The 22,764-nt window shown below is 36.2% G+C and overlaps 1 protein-coding gene across 2 annotated transcripts in view; it reads left to right on the top strand.

The window, feature by feature from the left end:
* The window catches only part of APBA1 (amyloid beta precursor protein binding family A member 1), a 50,277-nt gene that overhangs the window by 20,606 nt on the left and 6,907 nt on the right, over positions 1-22,764 (top strand). The window contains exons 3-6 of one of the 2 annotated variants that reach the window (XM_063295122.1): positions 5,399-5,438; positions 13,268-13,413; positions 20,742-20,774; positions 22,303-22,389. In XM_063295122.1, the coding sequence (XP_063151192.1) occupies positions 5,399-5,438; positions 13,268-13,413; positions 20,742-20,774; positions 22,303-22,389 (306 nt within the window). The remainder of the gene's footprint in view (positions 1-5,398; positions 5,439-13,267; positions 13,414-20,741; positions 20,775-22,302; positions 22,390-22,764) is intronic. The other variant, XM_063295123.1, reaches the window with a different exon arrangement.

The following is a 22,764-nucleotide window of genomic DNA, read 5'->3' as shown; positions in this document are numbered from 1 at the left end:
CTCCCCTTCTTTTTAATCTATATATTAACTCTCTCATAGACAAACTGAATAGCCCAGCTCTTCATCCCTCAAAACTGGGAAATAGTTTTCCTCCGTTCTTTTATATGCAGATGATGCTGTGTTGCTTTCTCGGACACAGATTGGCCTGAAGCAGGCATTCTGTGTGCTTGCTGAGGACGGCTGAGAAGGATGGCTGGAAATAAACTACTTAAAAACCAACGTTTCGGTTTTTGCCAAGCACCCTAAGGCACATGTCTGGCGGCTAAACAATCATTTAATAGAGCAGGTTAAGACCTTTAAATATTTGGGGATTGTTTTTCATGCCACAGGTAACCGCAAATTCCATGCCGACTAAGTCAGCCTGAATGCACAAAAATCAGCATCAGCACTAAAATCTTTCTATTTCTCCAAATGAGCTCAACATATACCAGCAGCAATTAAAGTTTTCTCAGCTAAGATCTGAGCTCAGCTCCTTGTTGGAACTCAGTTGGGCCCCTACAGGTCATTCCTTTCTCTTGAAAGAGTTCAATCCAAGTTTCTAAGATCTGTCTTTCAAGTACCTCGCTGTGTCCCCAATGTGGTACTTCGCCGTGAAGCTGGCCTACTAAAAATAGAAGCTTCTGCTTGAATTTACATGTTTTCCTACTGGCTTACGCTTTCTTTCTTCCCAGTTGGCTTGGCTTGCTTTCTTCCCAGTTGGCTTGGCCCCTTTAATTATGACCAATAGCTTTCAATCTTCTTGGTGCCAGGCAATAAACCACCCAGAGTTCTGCGATGGGAGGAGATGGGCTGGGACAAATTAAATGAATGAATGAATGAATGAATGAATGAATGAATGAATGCCCAACTGCAATTATATGGCTTTTCAGGGGCAGCCATCATCTTGTTGGGCTATGAACGTGCACTAGCTGATCTCAAACAATGGGCCATCGATTTAGAGCTACAATCAGATTTACCAGTTTTACCTAAAAAAATTTGGGGCCATTCTGCACATCTCCAACCAGCCAAATATCTTAGCTGCCTAACAATTCCAAAATTTAGAAGGGACTTATCTTTGGCTAGATTCAGTGCCCTTCCAACAGCTGTTATTGAAGGGAGATATCGAAATATCCCTTTTGATCAAAGACTGTGCCCAAGTGGCAGAGGAGTAATTGAAACGATGGAACATATCATTTTATACTGTCCTCTCTGCAGATGCTCGCCAGGAATTGTTATCTCAATTTTTTTACTAAACATCCAGGTCTATAATTTTTCTTAGATTTTTTAGAATTTTAAGTGTTTTATCTTTTATTCTAAGCAGATGTGAATCTTCTGTTTTACTTGCTGGTCTATGACCGAATAAAAATTGATTTGATTTGATTTGATTCTTCATCACCACCATTTCTTACTTCTTTTTTCCCATATTTATTGTGAAAGGGAGAAAAACATAATAGCTGCCCAGGAACTTTACAGTAATTGGCAGCTGTTGGAGCAATGTGTTAGGAAGCACCCAGAATCTCATGCGTGAGTTCTTTTTTACCCAGTCAATCTGCTGGGTTATGGGCGGGATTGGGTAACCTTTCTGTTGATAGCTGCATTTCTTCAAAGAAATCTGCCAGGGGCCACATTGGGGGGCAAGTTAAAGCAAGCAACGAGTGAGGTCAGAGCCAAAAGGTAGTTGAGACACATTTTATCTCAGACATCCTCCCTCTTTTCTCTTTTTTTTTTTCATCCTGTTCTGTAAGAACCTACACAGCCAGCACTGATGGTTTGGGGTAGTGGGGAGAGGAATAGCACCATATAATTATTTTTGTATAAAACCAAATGCTTAAAGTAAGATTAATCAATGTTGCACAAACATACTTGTTGCAAAGAGTAAAAACTTCACCCTTTCTTTCACCATACACATTATATTTCAGAAGGAATCTAGATTTATAGTAATAACAGTAGCGAGAATGAGTCAAACCTTTTATATCAGATAGTTTAAGTTTGTGTTTATCATAGCAAGCTTTTCTCAGTAACTCTATTTCTAATTATGCTGGTTTATTATCTTGTCTATTGAATGCAGCAGATCTGCTTGTTGCAATTGGATGAATTATTTAAAAGGTTTATCGGTGCAGGAGTATCAAAAATAGAGGCATGTAATGGATCAGATGATGATCACAGTAGCAGCTTCTTCTGTAAAAATAGATGTCACAATTTCACCTAATGCTTAATTTTCAGAAACTGCCTTGTTAGCAAGCTATCTTACGTTATTTGGTAGTTAAGAGGTCTTTTTTCTCACTTGGATCTGCTGTTTTCTTATTCCAAGTTATTGCAGCATTGACAAACCTATTTACTTTCAAATGAACCTTTATCACATCACAAAGAGTTATGTAAGGAATAACAACAAAACTAATAAACCACATAATTTGATTGACTTGCTCATAAGATCCTTGTGATAAGGAAGCCAGTAATACAGATCCTCTTCCTTCATTTTCAGTTAGAAGTAGTTTACTCTTCTAACTCTTCTTTAGCAAATGTTTTCCTCTGATTCTGTACTACAAAATTAAGAATTAACCGTAGCTTGATCTTTAGAAGTAAAACTACTGCTGAAAGTTAATACCAGATTACTTCTAATCATTTTCCCAACTACAAGTAAAAGCCCATTGAGAAGTAGTTTCAGGTGCAAACTGCTAGTGGTAAATACATATTTTAATATCTCTAAAAATGTGTTGCTATTTGGCTACGTCTTGAAGAAATAATTGTGAAATATAGATGGGTCTGGGTTTTTTTTAAAGCTGATCAGATTTATTTGTCTTACTGCTTTCTGTCACTAATAAATTCTGAGGTGAACTACATGTACATATGGTTCAATCTTACTGTATATGTTTCTCAGAATTAAATTCCAGACTGCCTGATTTAGTCATAGTACTAAATCATAATTTGTTTGTTTTTGTTTAGCATTAAGTTTGAACTCCTACACTATGATTGATAAATCATGGTTTCTTAATTGGGATGGATTCACATATTGTGCTAAACCAAGCAAATTCTAAACTATGTTATGTTTTAGGATTCAGTGTTCATATGTTGAGCAGCCTAACCCACTAAAGGCCAGTTAACAGCTTTTATCACACTTCTGGATATTTAAATCCTATTTTTATGGTAATTATATTAAACATTACAATCAAAAAGATAAAAACTAATACAAACTAAAAACTAAAAGAATAAAAATAAAAAATAGCACAGAAAAGGAAAAAATAGAAAAGAAAGGAAAAATAAGAATATAGCAAAGAAAAAAAAAGAAATATATAAAGAAATGACTTCCCCCTTCATCACAACAAGTATAAACAATTTTAGTAACTTGCCACTTTCTCTTAAAATACAACAAATGATCTTCTCTTCCCATATCTCATCTCTTATCTATAAACAAATCCTCAAAGCCTCATCATTCAGTCCTGGTCAGCAAAAGTCCATTAAGTATTACCAGAGATAACAACATATTTATTTTAACCTTGATCAAGTAAGCCAATTTTATATTCCTTCCTTTTACTTTTAATAATCTTGATCTTTAATCCCTTCAAATAATGTGCTAGAACTTGATTTATTTTCATTTTTTTCTTTGTCCCTTCTCACAAAATTCTTCAAAACTTTAACAAGTCTCTTTTGTAAATCCAATACCAGAAAATTATCCAGGTCACTCTTTTGGTTTATTATTTGTATATCCCTTTTAATTATTAAGACATCAGCTGGTTTCTTTTGTATGTGTATCCAGTGTAGCATCTTTTTCCATACCATTCTTGTAGCCTGTCATTTTAAAATCCGCTTTCAGATCAATTTCAGCCTTGTTTGGTAAAACTTGATCCTCTTCCATAACATTTTTTAAACACAGTCTATCTATAATGGCAGACGCTCTTAAAATTAACTTCTGGGTCCACTGTTCACAAATATCCTTCAATATGCTCAGTGTTAAAGTATTTTGCTCCATTCTGTATTACTAAATTAAATTAAAGGGTTCTTCTCCTTTAATTGTAATCTTTAGTTCCTTCTGGTTCACTCTAGAGTCCAACTTTCAAAATCCCATCCTATTATTTTATTTATTTATCTATTTATCAATCAAATTTTGGCACTGCCCATCTCCCCCCCAAAGAGGGACTCTGGGCGGTTTACAATAAGCTAAAACATTTAAAAAACGATAAGACCATAAATAATACATAAAACATAAATACAAGATATGAGTATAAAATAGCATCCAGATGGCAGTTAAATGTTCTAATTTAATTCATATATATAAGAGGACCACTTTAAGGCGCCAGCCATCCCCAAGAATGAGTACTCCTCTTCCCACCTGAAGCAAGATGGCAGAGCCAGGTCTTCAACTTTTTCTGGAAGGTCAGGAGGGAGGGGGCTTGCCTCACCTCAGGGAGAAGAATGTTCCAAAGGGCGGGAGCCACAGCAGAGAAGGCCCGCTTCCTGGACCCTGCCAAAGTCATTCTCTTATAGACTTTTTTTTAAATAATTTTTTTTTTAAGAATTAAAAACAAAAGCATTTTTCCACAGGAAGGATTCTTATAATTAATTCCAAAACCTTATTTCAAATCCATCTGGACCCTTAGTCCGTTTGTAACTTTCGAAAATCAACATTCTAATCACGCTTGTGCTGTTCATTCCAAGAAAATATTTTTTTTAAGTCCTTAAACTTTTATGTAAAACTTCTTTTGCTAAGGATTGAAGGAAACTTACCTGGTGCCTTAAAACTTGTCAATCCAAAGGTTCCTAATAGCTGAAAAGCAGTTAATAAGCAATTTCCAAAAGTGATTAGAAAAGGAAGTATGTGAACCCAGTGTCCATAAAGGTGCTGACCGTAGTTTGAGCAAAGATGGCTATCCCTTGTCTCCCAGAGCTCTAAGCCTGCCGTAGACTTCTGTCTTGCGGTCTCCTTGCAAGGACCAACTGTCTGGAGCACTTGTGGGTGGTCTCAAGTCCTCTCCTTGTCTGGAGAGGAATTACAAAGAACGGGTCTACTCACCGGCAATTCATTCTGCGGTGGTCGTCAGCTCTGCTTTTAGCGGCACCGTCTTCAGTTCACCATTTTTTCCCTGGAAGTGCTGGATATTTAAATCTTCGAGTTCTTTGCATTATTTTTGTTAATGATGCTTTGTGTGTTAGAAATACTAACATTTATAAAACCTACTATTTGTGCTCATCGCAATCTGAAAAGTCCTAATTAATGCCAATGGTATATATTCCAGAATAACTTATTAATAAAGAACTGATACTTTGAAACATGTGTAAATATGTCTTAGTAGGCTATCTACAGAGATTGGGTAACAACTGTCATTGTGTGATGAGTAACTTTGCAAGGTCTGCATGAAAGGCTTTTTAATGCAAACCTCAGCATGCTTAGCTTGGCTTGATACCCTGTTTGTCTTAATTACAGTCAAGGAAGACATTGGCTTCTTTCCCAACCTATGTTGAAGGTAAGCTGTCAACTTATCTTTTGTTTAAGTTTTAAATTGGTTTATAGAGATACATAAAGTGGGGTGCATTATTAGACTTAAAATTTTTCAGATTCATCTGAATGTTTTCTGAGATCTGTATCTACACATAAAGAATAGAATAACATCTAAGAAGGAAGTGTATCTCTTTAGATTGCAGAGGAGGTGACATCACTGAATGAGTCATCTATTTAAAGGAGTAACAACTTTCAAGAATTGTGGATTTTTAGGAATAGGAATTGGCTAAAAGAAGTACACTGGAAGGAAAATGATACACCTGATTAGAACAGTGGATTGTTCATCTGTTTAGTCTGTCTGCATTTGAATTAGGGTTTTATTCATATAACTTTATTAAAAATTCTAAAAAGAAAGATAAAAACTAACAAGAACTATTATTTAGAACAAAGAAAAGAAAGAAAAAAACAAAGACAAAAGTACAGGAAAAAAGAGAAAATATAAAAAAGTCGCTTCCAATTTTCTTTATAGCAGTTATAAGTATAGATGTAAATTAACCTCTTACTCTATGGTTACAGCATGACTTACATTTTTTCTATAATCTATTTTTTTTCTCATCAAAACTGTATATCACAATTTCATTTTTTCTGTTTTACGCAAGAAGTCTATAAGAAGTTTCCAATCAGCATTAAACTTAGATGTCTTTTCTCTGATCAAAGCTGTCAATTTGGCCATCTCAGCAAGTTCTATCATCTTCATCATCCATTCCTCCATTGTGGGTAATGTCGAATCTTTCTGCCTTTGTGCATATAATAATTTTGCTGCAGTTACCATATATAAAAACGAAGTTCCATGACTTTTTTCCAACTGTTTATCAGTCAGTCCCAAAAGAAAAGCCTCTGCTTTCAATTGTATATTAATCTTTAAAATCTTCTTCTTAATTAATATATGTAATTGAGTCCAAAATTTTCTAGCTTTTTTGCATGTCCATCAAGCATGTTAAAATGTCTCCTCTTGTTTATATTTCCACATAAATTTGAAGTACCTTTATACATTATAGACAATTTTTCTGGTGACATATATCAGTGATATATCATTTCATAAAACTTATCTTTAAAATTATAATATAATGTAACTTTCAATCCTTTTAACCACATATTCCCCCACTGTTCCATTTTTATATTGTAATCAAAATTTTAGCCCTTTTTATCACACATTCTTTCACTTGTTCTTCTTCTGTTTCAAATTTCAATAGAAGTTTTTACATTTTAGCAATAACATGTTCATCATTTGTATAGTTCTGTTTCAAACTCAGTCTTACAATGCTCAAACCCAAAAGTTCTTTTATCTACTTTAAATCTTTCTAGTAACTGTACATAAGAAAACCATTAACAAGTGTATCCTTCTGTTGCCAGATCTTCTCTTGATTTTATTTTGCATTCTCCTTGACAAAATTCTAATATCTCAGTATAAGTTAGCCATTTGTGTTTACTTACCATTTCTCTTCTATAAAATGGTTCTTGTGCTGAGAGCCACAAAAGTATTTTCAGACACAACATGGGTACATATCTGTTCCATATTCTCAGTATGGCACATCTACCCAAATGATTTTTAAAATCTACATTAAGGCTTCTGTTTCTCAGCAGCATCCACTCTTTCATCCAAACTGAACAGCAAGCTGCAAAATATAATTTCAAATCAGGTAACCCCAATCTTCCTCTTTCTTTTACATCTTGTAACACCTTATATTTAACTCATGATTTTTTCCCCTGCCACACAAATTTAGATATATCTTTCTGCCATTGTTTAATTGGTACATCAGTTGTCAAAATGGGTATTGTCTGAACCAAAAATAATATTCTGGACAAAACATTCATCTCAATCACACAAATTCTCCCCAGCAATGCAGTTTTGTTTTTTCCCATCTTAACACATCTTCATTCCATGTATTAACATAATTATTTTGAAATAACATACAATTCATATTTCTCATATTAATACCCAAATATTTTACCTTCTTAATCTTAAAACAGGTTTTATTCATTAATTCTGTTTTATCTTGTATCTTCATATTTTTTTGTTAACATCTTTGTCTTCTGTTTGTTAATCTTGAAACATGCTAATGCACCAAATTCTTTTAGTTTTCCCATTAATATTTCCATTCCCTTTAAAGGATCTTCCAAAACAAGCACCAGAACATCCACAAAAGCTCTTGATTTATAAGTCTTTTAAAAAAAATTTACTCCCACAATCCTCTCATCCTGTCTTATGTCTCTGTTCAAAATTTCAAGGACCAAAATAAACAGAAGAGAAGACCACTGTCTTGTTCCTTTTTGTATCTCACATGGTTTTGTTAGATCTCCTTTAACAATAATTTGGTGCTTTCTGCGAAGTATAAGTTGACTTTACTCATTTTATAAAATTCTCTTTAAAATTCATAACATCCAAAACTTTAAATAAGAAAATCCAGTTCAAACTGTCAAAAGCTTTCTCAGCATCTAAAAATATTGTTTCTCATTATGCTGTTCCAAATATTCTAGAAAATCCAGCACAGTTCTGACATTGTCTTTTAACTGTCTTTTAGGTAAAAACCCACATAGATCTTCATGAATACATTCTTGCAAAATTATTTTCAATCTATCAGCTAGGATCATTCCGAACAACATATAATCATTATTAAATAATGGTATTGGTCTATCATTTCTTGTTGAAGTCAAATTTTGTCTCTTTTTAGGTATTAGTGCAATATTAGCCTCTTTCCAAGTCTCTGACATCTTTCCTCCCTGTAAAATAGAGTTTATCATATTTTACAAAGGTTATAAAAGTTCATCCTCAAAACATTTATAGTAAGACTCCGATAGTCCATCTGGTCCGGGTACTTTTCCAAAATATTCTTTATACTTTAAATATTTAAATCTACTTTTAATTTTATAATCCAAAAGAAAAAAACTCACCAAGAGAAGTTCTTATCTGCTGTAAAAGAAAATCTCTCTCAGTCTGTAGAATAATTAATTCCAAATGTGGCTAAGAAATGAGGATCAGCTGAACTTATTGTCTATAATGGCTACATCACAGCTGTGAACTTGGATGGAATCCCATGCCTCCCAGCTGCTCAACTCGCAAGTGAATGGCAAAAACTTCCTGTCGCTTTCATCATTCTCAGCTTTCTCTGTGATCCTGCATGCTGTTCTTTAATAAATCAGATATCTTTGAATTCCTACTTATGAGTCTGATGGTGTTTTAGAATAGGCAATCATTACACTTCCATTCCTGCAGTTTACTTATGGGGAGTGGCTGTCCGGAGAGCAAGTGGGTTATTTCATGATCTGTCCTTTGGAGAGATTTTGGTGTCTAGCATTGTACCTCTAGGCACCGATCTCCACTACGATGCCATCTCCACTTCTTTGGAGACAACTAGACCACCATTAATTCTCACTGGAAGCTCTGAATTAGGGTTTCATTCAACAAAAGCCCAAGGAAGAAGAATTTCAAGTAGTATGGTCACTGTTTTGGAATTGTTGTTTATAACTTCATTTCCATTTTCTTTACTCCCCTTTATGATGATAATGAGGATTACGTTTGAAGTTACTACTGTTTTATTGACACAATTTATTAATAATGTTATATAACTTTGTGTTCTATCGTTTATTGATTTAACACAATAGAATTGCTGTTAAAAGTTTATGTGCTTGATTTTTTTCAAACCTTCTTCCATAATGGGAAGTAGATTCTAGTCCAGCCACATTTTTTTTTGCCAAAAAAAAAAAATCTAGAAAAATTTTTAAAAATTAAAAAACAACAACCTACCTCAGTCTTCTACTTTGTCTCCTCACTGATGCTTCTCCAGAGAAAATATCCCCCTAGGGTCAATAGATCATTTATCCTGATACAGGTAGCCACTCTAGGGGATCCTGCTTGGGGCTGAGTTGGTGGTAAAAGTAGTATCTATCCCTTCGCCAATTTCCCCTTATCTGCTATTTAACAGAGAAAAAAGAAGCACAACATCTCATATCACCTGTTTTGGCGTATGTGAACTTATCTCACTGTATCTAGGATAAGACTGAACATAATGATTTTCCCAGCCAGACTCAAGAAGAAAACCCCACCACCACTATCACATTTATATCTTTTTCTCTTGTGCATATCTGTTGAGTCAGGTGCTCCTATTACTAATCCAAAAGGGTCTGTGGTGTTAGTAGTAAGTGGCTAGTGAGAAATCAAGATGTGTTGACATTGTGTTGGCTTTAAATTGGCATGCAAGGTAGTGTCTTTGTCAACTAAAGGATTGGTACCTAGCCTTTTTATATTAACTCATATGACCATTTCAGTTTAAATGTGACTTAAAAGGCATGTAGATTTTTAGATTCAAATCATATTTATCTGCCATTCATGTCATACTTGCAAATGCTACTCTTTTTTAAAAAAATGGTTACATGATACATGTGTTTTTCAGTCAGATATTGGGGCAAATACATGTATCAGTAATTCAGTAATTCAGTATGGCTAATTTGTCTCTACAATAGATCAGAAGTGGACTGAGCTTTAAAATAAACACAGTTTAAAGCAGTTTTTTGTGCATGCTGATACTTAGCCTTTGAAAGCAACAGTACGGAGTAATAATTTTGCATGCCTTTGGTTATACACTAAATTATGTTCAAACATATTATCTATGGACATTTGTGTTTTTTAAAGAAACCCAGACTAACATCACCTGGATATTGAATAACCAGCAATTGAGTTGAAATAGCGAGTTGCTTAAATGATAGTTTGGCTTATTTTTTCTTTGGTTGATACATTCGTAGATTTCGTTAGATGGATTGATGAGGTTTTATTTTACTCCTTATGCCTTAACAACCCTCCTGCCATGGATGTCTATGGAGGGATGAGTAACAAAATGTGTGTTGTGACACTGCCATGCAAATTTCACCCCTTTTGTGCAAAGCTCTGGATTCAGCAGATGCCTCTGCTTTCCCTATTTTTTCAACATGAAAAATCCCTTGAGATAATTGTACTTGAGGCATAATGACACAGTGTAAGAATGAGTAAGGATGTAAACATGCATCTTGTAGCCCTACTCTGAAGCCTTACTACTGCAGCACACTAGCTCTTGTTCTGAACATTCTTCAGAATATTCTAGAGTCTGAATATAAAATCTAACTTGTATTGCAATCTAAAATATTATAAGTCAACCCTAAATTAGGCAGGTTGCAATCCTATGTATTCTTGGAGAATTAATTACATACAACATATTGGGATTTGCTTCTTAAAAAATATGCATAACAGTTTCTTCTAGTTATTAGGCAGCTACATTTTAATTACATGGATGCAAGCTTCAAGTGGCTTTTTGATAATTATGCTAACATTTATAGTTAGATTCTAACTTAGTTGCAATTTTGGTTGAATATTAATTTTATATTACATTTTCATAATTAATCTTGGGCCATGTGATTTTTTATTTGAACCAAAAGACTCAGTTCCATCATTTAATTATTATATGCTTGGTCTTTTAATTCGTCTGAGTAAATTTGCTTTAATCATCCAAAAAACTTAATATATTTAGAATAACAATTTACATTTCTTAATGATCCTAGCAACAGCTAATTAAAAATATGAACATATTTATAAATGTTTTAATTCTATCTTTATATGACTTTTACCCCAACATCTGCTATCCTGAACTTTATTAGCAATCAGTACCTGCCTTTTTTTAAAGTTCACAAAAAGTACAGTAAATTTTGAAGATACTCACTGGACATATATTCTTAGAAAGTGTTATTTTATTAAACAAGGTTATGGCATAGATGCATGTGGAAGAGTTGTATGAATTGCCAGAGTCTGTTTTCTCAAACACAAATTCTTCTGCTGAAAAAGCAAACAACTTTTTCAATTGAAGATGAGGAAAGAATTAATGCAGAATTCCAGTACTGCATGGTGTTCTTTCACACATACACAGATGTTCTTTGCACTCTAGTCATATTTGAGAATGTCACCTTTTCATCTGCGACCCCTGCACAGGACAATAAAAAGTCAAATTACTTCTCAAATGAAGCCATATGCTATATCAGCCAGAGAGGGTTTTTTTTTCTTCATGTCTTTTCTCATATCAGTAGGACTGAAATTCTGTTTCTCCCAAAGAGAAGTGCATTGTATTTTATTATATTAGCAAGCCAGTTAATTCACTTATTGACAAAATAAGTTACCTATTAGTGGGTAAAATATTTTAGAATAATACCATCGTTTTTATGTCATTGGGACTGAAACATGATTTAGGATGTAGTGCTTTATAAATATATGGATTCTATACAATGGTCGAGGTAAGTTTTTTTCCCCAGGTTTGCATCTAAGTATATGTGTGAGTTTCATTGTTTAGAAGCAGAAGTGATTTGTTGGGAAAGCCAGTTTGGTGTAGTGGTTAAGGCACCAGGCTGGAATCCGGGAGGCCTTGAGTTCTAGTCCTGCCTTAGGCACAAAGCCAGCTGGGTGACCTTGTGCCAGTCACTCTTTCTCTCAGCCCTAGGAAGCAGACAATGGCAACCCACTTCCAAAATCTTGCCAAGAAAACTGCAGGGGCCAGTCACCAGGAGTCAACACCAGGGCCGCACCTGGGGGGAGGCAAGCGGGGCATGTGACCTGGGCACCGCACTGGGGGGACACCAAAGTGAGCGCTGGGAGGCGCCAAAATGGGCATGGAATCCTTGTTTGCCCCGGGTGACAAAGACCCCAGTTGCGGGCCTGGTCAACACTGACTTGAATGCACACGTGTACAAACACACACATACACACACACACAGAGTGAATTGTTGGCGTTTTGAAAATCCAAAATCTTGCCCTTCTTGTGGCCAAGAAGGTTTCAAAATCTGTGGGAAATTTGGAGAAAGGATACATTATAAAGCTAGGAGGGGCTTTTCCTTGGTTAGGGCACAAGGTTTCAGGGGTCTTCATAATGCCTTTTCAAGTTTCTGCACACATTTCAAAAGAAACATTTGTATTACTATGTTAGATGCATGATTAGGATAGATGTTTTGTCAGAGCCACCTGATACTGACACATTATTTTATTTATTTTATTCATTTAAATTATTCATATGTCCTTCCCGTACCCCACCTCACAGCAATGATTCTGGGTGGTGTACACAATTAAAACAGCAAAACTCCCACAATCTAAACCACAATGTCTGAGGTTAAAATAATAATCCTAATTTATAATAAAAAAAAATTTAACCAGGAGCTCACCTAACCCTCTGGCCCAAACATTTGAGGGACACAGCCAGGACTTCAGTGCCTAGAGAACTAACATCAGTATCTACTTCCAGCTACCTATAATTCTCCACAGGTTATCTTTTCCTTTTCTCATCAGCTAGCAGTCATTTATTGTTGTTATTGTTTAATATGAATATTGAAACCAGGCTATGTCATGAAGCTGATATGTGGACATTTATTTAATGTCCTTTTTGCCCACAACTTTATGTCATCTGGCATTGCTTTCCTTTTAAGTTAATGCTGGATAACCAAGACTAAAGAATAATGGGCATTGCTAGGGCAGAGGCATGAATGTGCTCTGTGCCTTTCTGAGATGGGAAGAGAAAAAAAAATCCATTCAGCTTGTTTTGCTTAAGGGGCGCTCCTGTCTTGACAGAACAAATAATGTCAGAATAAATTAGATTATCGAGTGCTGTCTCTGTGATAGAGAGGATAGTCCTTCTGTGTCTTTTCTGATTGTATCTGATCTTTTTTGGAATGATGAATTTCAGCCACACCAGAATTGCATTCACATGCTGGTACCAATAATGATATATTCCATCCTTTTCCTGTTAGTAATATAATTTTGCCCAATAATTCAATTTTTATATACTGTAGTTCCAGGACCTTGTGATCCTGAAGATTTAATTGATGGAATCATATTTGCTGCCAATTATCTTGGCTCTACTCAACTCCTTTCGGACAAAACTCCATCGAAGAATGTGAGAATGATGCAGGCTCAGGAAGCAGTGAGCCGAATCAAGGTGAAAATCAATCTCTTTCTCTCGATTCAGAGATGCAAGTATGAATGATCCATTTTTTATCTCTGTATTGAAACATACTCCAGAAGTAGTCCTATGATTGATTTGACGTTTGTTACTCCTATGCACAGTCTGCTTTCATATTTTGTACATTAACATGTATAACTTTGTTATACTTGAGTCCATTGGAGTCGAGCAGCTAATAAATTAGAATAAATAAATTTGTGGATAAAACAGTTATCTGGGAAAAATTCATTATCTTTGCACTTCTATTAAGCACTTCATTCATTGGGATTTTCAGTGTTCTAAGAGAACAAGGTGACTTTGGATCTTTTCAGAAACATGTTTTTGAGTTACATCAGAAACGGGGAAAAAAAAGGAATAATCTGAACCAGCTGAAGATCTGCTCCTACTTATTAATGACCTGGAAAAGGAGCAGTGTTAAGATGAACATCATGAGAAGGGTTAATTTGGAATCTTACCCTTGAAGATGCAGTCAATGAATTATATTCTGGTAGGGAGGGCCTCCTGGACCAGACCAATCCCAACTTGTCCCTCTTGCTTTTGCAATTTTTTCATCTTTGGACTCTGGGCCTTTTTAATGTTTGTAAGGCTAACTCAGCACCAGTTGCAGCAGTCCTGTCTGTTGGGATCAGCATTGAACAACTTGCTTGGAATTGGTAGGCTGAGGCATCTTGAAGAGCTGGTGGCACTCCTGGAATTGGAGTTTGTTTGCCATGCCTGAGTAGCTATAAAAAGACCAGCAAACAGGTTTTAGATGGAGCTTGTTCCAGAGAGAGGCCTGAAGGTGCATGCTTGTGTTGTCTAATTAAGGCCTGACAATGAAGATAGGCCGCCATGGTTGCCCTTTATCCAGACGTAGAGTGCTCATCTGAAAAGGAATCTTGTTTCTACGGTTGTCAGCTTGTTAACAGCAGCTGGGCCCATTAGGTCAAAATTCCTAAAAATTGTTGAGCAAGTTCTCAGAAACAGTAGGATTACAAATAGCCATGACATTACTGATGCAGCAGTTAAAAGAGAACTGAGGCATCTGATAAGAAGCAGCTTCCTTCCCACATAACATGTGGGAGTAGGATGGGAGCTGCCAAAATTTCACACTTCAGAATATTCCAATCTAAATTATTATACAAATGCAGAATCGATATATGTGAATCACAGAGACCATGAAGAACCATGTATTACAGGGAAAGAAAAGCTACAGTGCAGAAGAGGTTTCATAAGATTAGATTAACTTACATTCAATAGGACCTCTTACATAATACATCTGGGTCTTTAGATAACTCTTTAGATTATGGCACTGAGCATGTTAATATGTTAATTAAAATATTATGCAACAAAGACTAGTGCACCAAATCAGCAAAGTATTCTGTTACTGCAGTATAAAAAATGTATAAAATATATGCAGATAAAGGCACTGTTTGGTTTCTATAAAAGTGTTTTTAAACATGACATGAAATTTGAGCTCTTCAGGTCATCCATTAGTAACCTATAAAATGCAAGTTGAATTAATAAGAGCATGCAAAATTCCATTCCATTTTATCTTATATTGTGCTTTGAATTGTCTGTCATATATTCAAAGCTCATTAGCAATCAAAGAATTAGTGGTTTAACTCTAGTGAGATTAATGTTCTTTGAATCTTAAAAGTATAAAAGTAGTTTTGGAGATTAATCTGTAATTTTTTTTTAAAGTAAAGTTAGCAAATGTTGATATTGCTCAATCTGGCAAGACTGCCTTAAATTTCATTGATTCTTTTAGGCTTAAAATGAATGGAAGGTTAAGGGTGCTTAACTTTGGTTGAAGTTTGGGTAATACAACAGATACTGAAATACGTTGGAAGTTAAAACAGTACATACTTGTAAGTTGAATTGTGTCATGTTGTCAAAAGCGGCATGAGGCTAAAATTTCATAGAAATTACTTCAAATAGTTACTAACACAGATATAAGTTATACGTTGTTTTGCACAATTTTGTATGACAAGTGTCTGTCATGGTTCTGTTAGGCTTGTATGTTCTCTATGACAAAAAGATGAAATACTGCTAAATATTTGGGGTTCCTTCTTTTGAAATAAAAATCAACTTTGTTCATACGGTTTTGCTGCAAGTTCTTCATCAACCACCATACAACCGATGAGACATTATACAGTAAATAGTGTATTGACTTCAAACTAGAGCTAAATTGCAAGATGATTTGTTTCTTAATGTTTGATGCATTATCAGTTTATTGAGTTACGAAAAAGATAATCTAATCTAGTATTCTCATTCTCTTGGATTTAAGAAAGCAACTCATATTTTCATGTGATCTGCTTCCTCTTAATGTGTATTTCCTTGTTTATGTGGGAGCATAAACTCTTGTGCACAATAGGGGATAGCAGTGTATCGAAAATTAAAACTCCCTCTCTAAAATACTTCCATTCATACCTACACCTTTATGTTCCTTCCTCAGCAGACTTCATACAGTCAGCCAGCTTAGGCTATGCTTTGTTTTTACATTCTGCAGCCTTACTTAATAGTTAAACCCCTTTCGCTACTTAATTAAGTTTTCTGGTGATATGGTGATCAAAAATTTAGCATAAGCAGGATCTGGAATTTCATTGCAAGATGAGCAACAGTGCTAGATGAAATTTTTGGCCTGCATTTATAGAAACACATACTGTATGTCACCTGTAATAGCATTTGCAAGGATGTGTGTTAAGGTGTTGGACAAGGAGCAAGGAGACCCAGATTCTAGTCTACCCTTAACAGCAGAAGCTCAGTGGATGACTTTAGGTCAGTCATTCTCTCTCAGCCCAACCCATCTCAGAGGCTGTTATGGTGGGAAAAAAGAGAAGAAGCTCTCTGTGCTTCCTTGAGCTTGCAAGGCAAGATATAAATCAAATAAATAAGGGTAAATAAATTATTTTATTAAAACTCAGGAAACATTAAAATCCTCATCTCTAGAATTTTATCAAAATAAACTTTATTTTTTTGTTTAATATGTAATTTACTATTCAGAATAATTGCTTAATCTCACACTGTGACATGACAACATATCTAAAGATGACCAAAGGTGTTTTCTTTGCTTAATGATTTGGTTTGCACCAATGTCCTCATTTTGAAAATAGTCTCATGGATGATATTTGCTGAACTATACTATATAAGGAGGCCACAGTCCCTAAGAAGTAAGTTTAATAAGATTCTCCTTGCAATGAGAAGGGGATCAAGATAGCAAACTATCCAACTGAGTTTATTTCAGGTAGCCTCGGGGGAAATAAAGTCTATTGATTTTTGCTGGACTTATTTCCTAGCACTGTGTTATATTTAGAATAGGATATGCTTTCAATATGGCTAGATTGCTTTTTCCCTCCTACTAACTTTGCATATGATGTTTCATTTATTTTCAGTATAGCACTGGCTAAATTCATCCTTTAGCATAATTATTTTGACATCAGTATCTTCTTTACACCAAGATAGCTAATATTTTAAAAAAAATATTAATGGGCAAAGTGTTTTTGTTTCTCCAATTATGTATCTGTGGAGGTTTACTTAATCAAATTTATTTTTTTATTTCCATAGGTTAAACATGCTAGTCTGACGTAAAAAGATGACCGACTTTTGTGGTTAAAGTCTAACAAATTTATTTTTGCATAAAGTTTTCTGGAATACAAAATTCCAGAATCGAGCACCTCAATGATGCCATGAGCTAAACCGTGAAGGGCCACCCAAGACGGGAAGGTCATGACAGAGAGGTCAGACTAAATGCGATCCCTGGGGAAGGTAATGGCAACCCACCTCAGTATTCTTGCCGTGAAAACTAAATGGATCAGTACAACCAGAGATATGTCGGTATACCATCAGAAGATGAGACCCCCAGGTCGGAAGATGGTCAAAATGCTACTGGGGAGGAACAGAGGATGAGCTCAACTAGCCCCAGACGTGATGACGCAGCTAGCTCAAAGCCGAAAGGACGGCTAGCGGCCGACGGTGCTGGTGGTGAACGGCGAATCCGATGTTCTAAGGATCAACACACCATCGGAACCTGGAATGTAAGATCTATGAGCCAGGGCAAATTGGATGTGGTTATTGGTGAGATGACAAGATTAAAGATAGACATTCTGGGCGTCAGTGAACTGAAATGGACTGGAATGGGCCACTTCACATCAAATGACCACCAGATCTACTACTGCGGACAAGAGGACCACAGAAGAAATGGAGTAGCCTTCATAATTAATAGTAAAGTGGCTAAAGCAGTGCTTGGATACAACCCAAAAAACGACAGAATGATCTCAATTCGAATTCAGGGCAAGCCATCTAACATCACAGTGATCCAAATATACGCCCCAACCACAAATGCTGAAGAAGCTGAAGTAGAGCAGTTCTATGAGGATCTGCAGCACCTACTGGACAACACGCCTAAAAGAGATGTTATTTTCATCACAGGAGACTGGAATGCTAAGGTGGGCAGTCAAATGACACCTCGAATTACAGGTAAGTATGGCCTGGGAGAACAAAACGAAGCAGGACACAGGCTGATAGAATTTTGCCAAGACAATTCACTCTGCATAACAAACACTCTCTTCCAACAACCTAAGAGACGGCTTTATACATGGACTTCACCAGATGGACAACACCGAAATCAGATTGACTACATCCTTTGCAGCCAAAGGTGGCGGACATCTGTACAGTCAGTAAAAACAAGGCCTGGAGCTGACTGTAGTTCAGATCACGAACTTCTTCTTGCACAATTTAGGATCAGACTAAAGAGATTAGGGAAGACCCACAGATCAGCTAGATATGAGCTCACTAATATTCCTAAGGAATATGCAGTGGAGGTGAAGAATAGATTTAAGGGACTGGACTTAGTAGATAGGGTCCCGGAAGAACTCTGGACAGAAGTTGGCAGCATTGTTCAGGAGGCGGCAACAAAATACATCCCAAAGAAAGAGAAAAACAAGAAGGCAAAATGGCTGTCTGCTGAGACACTAGAAGTAGCCCAAGAAAGAAGGAAAGCAAAAGGCAACAGTGATAGGGGGAGATATGCCCAATTAAATGCAAAATTCCAGAGGTTAGCCAGAAGAGATAAGGAATTATTTTTAAACAAGCAATGCGCGGAAGTGGAAGAAGACAATAGAATAGGAAGGACAAGAGACCTCTTCCAGAAAATTAGAAACATTGGAGGTAAATTCCAGGCCAAAATGGGTATGATCAAAAACAAAGATGGCAAGGACCTAACAGAAGAAGAAGAGATCAAGAAAAGGTGGCAAGAATATACAGAAGACCTGTATAGGAAGGATAACAATATCGGGGATAGCTTTGACAGTGTGGTCGGTGAGCTAGAGCCAGACATCCTGAAGAGTGAGGTTGAGTGGGCTTTAAGAAGCATTGCTAATAACAAGGCAACAGGAGACGACGGCATCCCAGCTGAACTGTTCAAAATCTTGCAAGATGATGCTGTCAAGGTAATGCATGCTATATGCCAGCAAATTTGGAAAACACAAGAATGGCCATCAGACTGGAAAAAATCAACTTATATCCCCATACCAAAAAAGGGAAACACTAAAGAATGTTCAAACTATCGAACAGTGGCACTCATTTCACATGCCAGTAAGGTAATGCTCAAAATCCTGCAAGGTAGAATTCAGCAGTTCATGGAGCGAGAATTGCCAGATGTACAAGCTGGGTTTAGAAAAGGCAGAGGAACTAGAGACCAAATTGCCAATATCCGCTGGATAATGGAAAAAGCCAGGGAGTTTCAGAAAAACATCTATTTCTGTTTTATTGACTATTCTAAAGCCTTTGACTGTGTGGACCATAACAAATTGTGGCAAGTTCTTAGCGGTATGGGGATACCAAGTCATCTTGTATGCCTCCTGAAGAATCTGTATAACGACCAAGTAGCAACAGTAAGAACAGACCACGGAACAACAGACTGGTTTAAGATTGGGAAAGGAGTACGGCAGGGCTGTATACTCTCACCCTACCTATTCAACTTGTATGCAGAACACATCATGCGACAAGCTGGCCTTGAGGAATCCAAGGCTGGAGTTAAAATCTCTGGAAGAAACATTAACAATCTCAGATATGCAGATGATACCACTTTGATGGCTGAAAGTGAAGAGGAACTGAGGAGCCTTATGATGAAGGTGAAAGAAGAAAGTGCAAAAGCTGGTTTGCAGCTAAACCTCAAAAAAACCAAGATTATGGCAACCAGCTTGATTGATAACTGGCAAATAGAGGGAGAAAATGTAGAAGCAGTGAAAGACTTTGTATTCCTAGGTGCAAAGATTACTGCAGATGCTGACTGCAGTCAGGAAATCAAAAGACGCTTAATCCTGGGGAGAAGAGCAATGACAAATCTCGATAAAATAGTTAAGAGCAGAGACATCACACTGACAACAAAGGCCCGCATAGTTAAAGCAATGGTGTTCCCTGTAGTAACATATGGCTGCGAGAGCTGGACCATAAGGAAGGCTGAGCGAAGGAAGATCGATGCTTTTGAACTGTGGTGTTGGAGGAAAATTCTGAGAGTGCCTTGGACTGCAAGAAGATCCAACCAGTCCATCCTCCAGGAAATAAAGCCAGACTGCTCACTTGAGGGAATGATATTAAAGGCAAAACTGAAATACTTTGGCCACATCATGAGAAGACAGGACACCCTGGAGAAGATGCTGATGCTAGGGAGAGTGGAGGGCAAAAGGAAGAGGGGCCGACCAAGGGCAAGATGGATGGATGATATTCTAGAGGTGACGGACTCGTCCCTGGGGGAGCTGGGGGTGTTGACGACCGACAGGAAGCTCTGGCGTGGGCTGGTCCATGAAGTCACGAAGAGTCGGAAGCGACTAAACGAATAAACAACAACAACAAACCAGAATACATTTGTTAATCCACTAGAATCTTTGTTTTGCATTCAGTTCTTGTTTTGTAGTCAACTCTTCTCCTACCTAGATTTCTCTTGATCACTGTTTCTCGAGCTTGACAACTTTAAGATGTGTGGACTTCACCTTCAACAGAATTCCCTTACTAGGGAAGTTGAAAACCACACATCTTAAAGTTGTCAGGGTTAAAAAACACTGATATAGATGTATTGTACTGAAAATACCATAATTCCTAGTCAATATGGTCAAGAGCCATACTGGCTGAAGTGTATAAAAGTTGCAATGTAACACATCTGGCAGACTGTGGGTTGGAGAGGCTGTTCTGATATTCTGTATATACAGTTTAACTACTGTAAGTGATGGTCACAGTTGTACTGTTGTAGATCCCTGGTTGACATAGAGTCTCTGCAAGCTGTTAGCTAACCGTTCTCCTTTCTCTGTTTATTTCATGCTAAGCAGATGGCCCAGAAATTAGCCAAAAGCAGAAAGAAGGTGCAGTACAATTTCATCAGCTTGATGTGTTGTCTAGGTTTTGTTATTTCATTTTACTTTTTTGCATCTCTGTCACATTTTTTTAAAAGATCTGTATCCAGCAAGCATTTTTCATTAAATGTTTGAACCTACTTGTAAATTGACACATCTCAGATAACCTGTTGCCCAATTTGCTCATCTTTTTGCTTGTTATTAGCCGTTTCATTTTAATGCCATAATGAGTTAATTATTATTATTATTATTAACCAAATGAAAACACGCTATTGCCAGAAGTACATCCCAAATATAGGGCTGATGAGTATTTGCTTTAATTTTATAAATTAAATCTTTCTTTCCAAAAAAGACAAATTATATTTTACTTTATATTTAAATTTCATTTCACTTGGTTAATGGATGTATCAAAATTGCTGGATGCAACAAAGGACTTACTTTTCTTATATAAAATTTAAATTCTGTAATCATTTCATGTATAAATGTATATCAGTCCGGAATATTTACAGGAGCTTCTTTAGGAACATAATATTAATGCACACACAGTTCAGCAGTGGGCAGCAAAGTGCAGGAACATGATATTCTGGGGCATTGTGCAGGACCAGCATTTCCAGCATTTACAATCATTTGTTTTTTCATCATATAGCTGTGTTAGGCCAGTCAAGGTTTTAATGAACCTATTTTATTTATTTTGCTCCCTTAGTTATAGAAAATAATGCCAGTATTATTTGGTGATTAGCTGGTGAATTTTGTAGCAAAATAATTGATGGGAGGGCATTTGGGACCACAACAAAGAGTGTGATATACAGCATGTATTGTTCATCTGTCATGAGTAACCCATGTTAGTATAATAATACTTCTGTTTGTCTGGCTGTAGCAAGTTCTACACCAGAACTGTATTAATTTTTTCATCACTCCCAGCAACCAAATTATTTGTAGTGGGAATGGGATTATTTTACTATTTTTGCAGTTCTTATGACTAACTGTTCTTAAACTGGTCATGCTGCAACATAAAATGCCATGAATTATTACACAACATAAGACAAAATGCCATGAAACCCTGTTTTTATGACCATGCTTTTGCTTTAGTGAGAGAGGGGAATTAATAGGGAGTACATATGTAGAGCATTGGCTCATCTTTCTTCCCTCTTCTTTTTGGGTAGCAAAAACAGGACAATGCCACATCTTCATGTCTGCTAACTGTGCCCTGAGCCCATTAGTAGTAATTCATGAAAGCAAGGGATGGTGAGAGAAAACCCAGGGATAGCCCTGAAAGCTTCAGTACTTGCAGGAAAGACAACAGAGGAGAATGTGTTTTCATATCAAGAAAAAATATTACATGGACAAGAGTTGGGAGGGAATTAACAATTTTGCCCATAACTCATATTTTCTAATACATATGCTTATCATTAACTTCCACAGTCTAACAGTTTTGTAAGGTATATGTTATTTATATCTAGCACAACTTTTTAAAATTATGGCTTCTCCTCAAATAAATAAATAAATGTTTCCTAACTGAAAGTGATTTCAACTGCAGGTTCCTGAAGGTGAATCTCAGCCCATGACTGAAGTTGATCTTTTCATTTCAACACAGAGAATAAAAGTCCTGAATGCAGACACTCAGGTACAGCAAACTCTAAGAATTGGAAATAGATCATTGAGCCATCTCTTGTTTATTTCTATTTGTTTCTTGCCTTACTATGAAGAGAACATATTTTAGAACTTTAGTAAGAGGATGAAATAATTAACTGCTTTCCAAATATGTTTATGTTAAAAAGCTCATTTCTTATTTTAAACATTCTTTTGCAATAACTTCTTATTGGCATGGTCAAGAATGCCAGCAAGCAACAGTTTCAAGGAGAAAAAAAAATGCAATGCTAGATTTTTAAATGTTTAAACATGCATATTATATTGGTATCAGCCATAGTAACTTAAGTTATTCCTGCCCAAAATAAGGTACATGTTATGGCCCTGATAAATACTTGTGCAAAAGAGTCTT

Source organism: Candoia aspera, chromosome 2 (assembly GCF_035149785.1).
Source record: "Candoia aspera isolate rCanAsp1 chromosome 2, rCanAsp1.hap2, whole genome shotgun sequence".
NCBI lineage: Eukaryota > Metazoa > Chordata > Lepidosauria > Squamata > Boidae > Candoia > Candoia aspera.
This window is presented reverse-complemented; position numbering and strand designations above follow the sequence as displayed.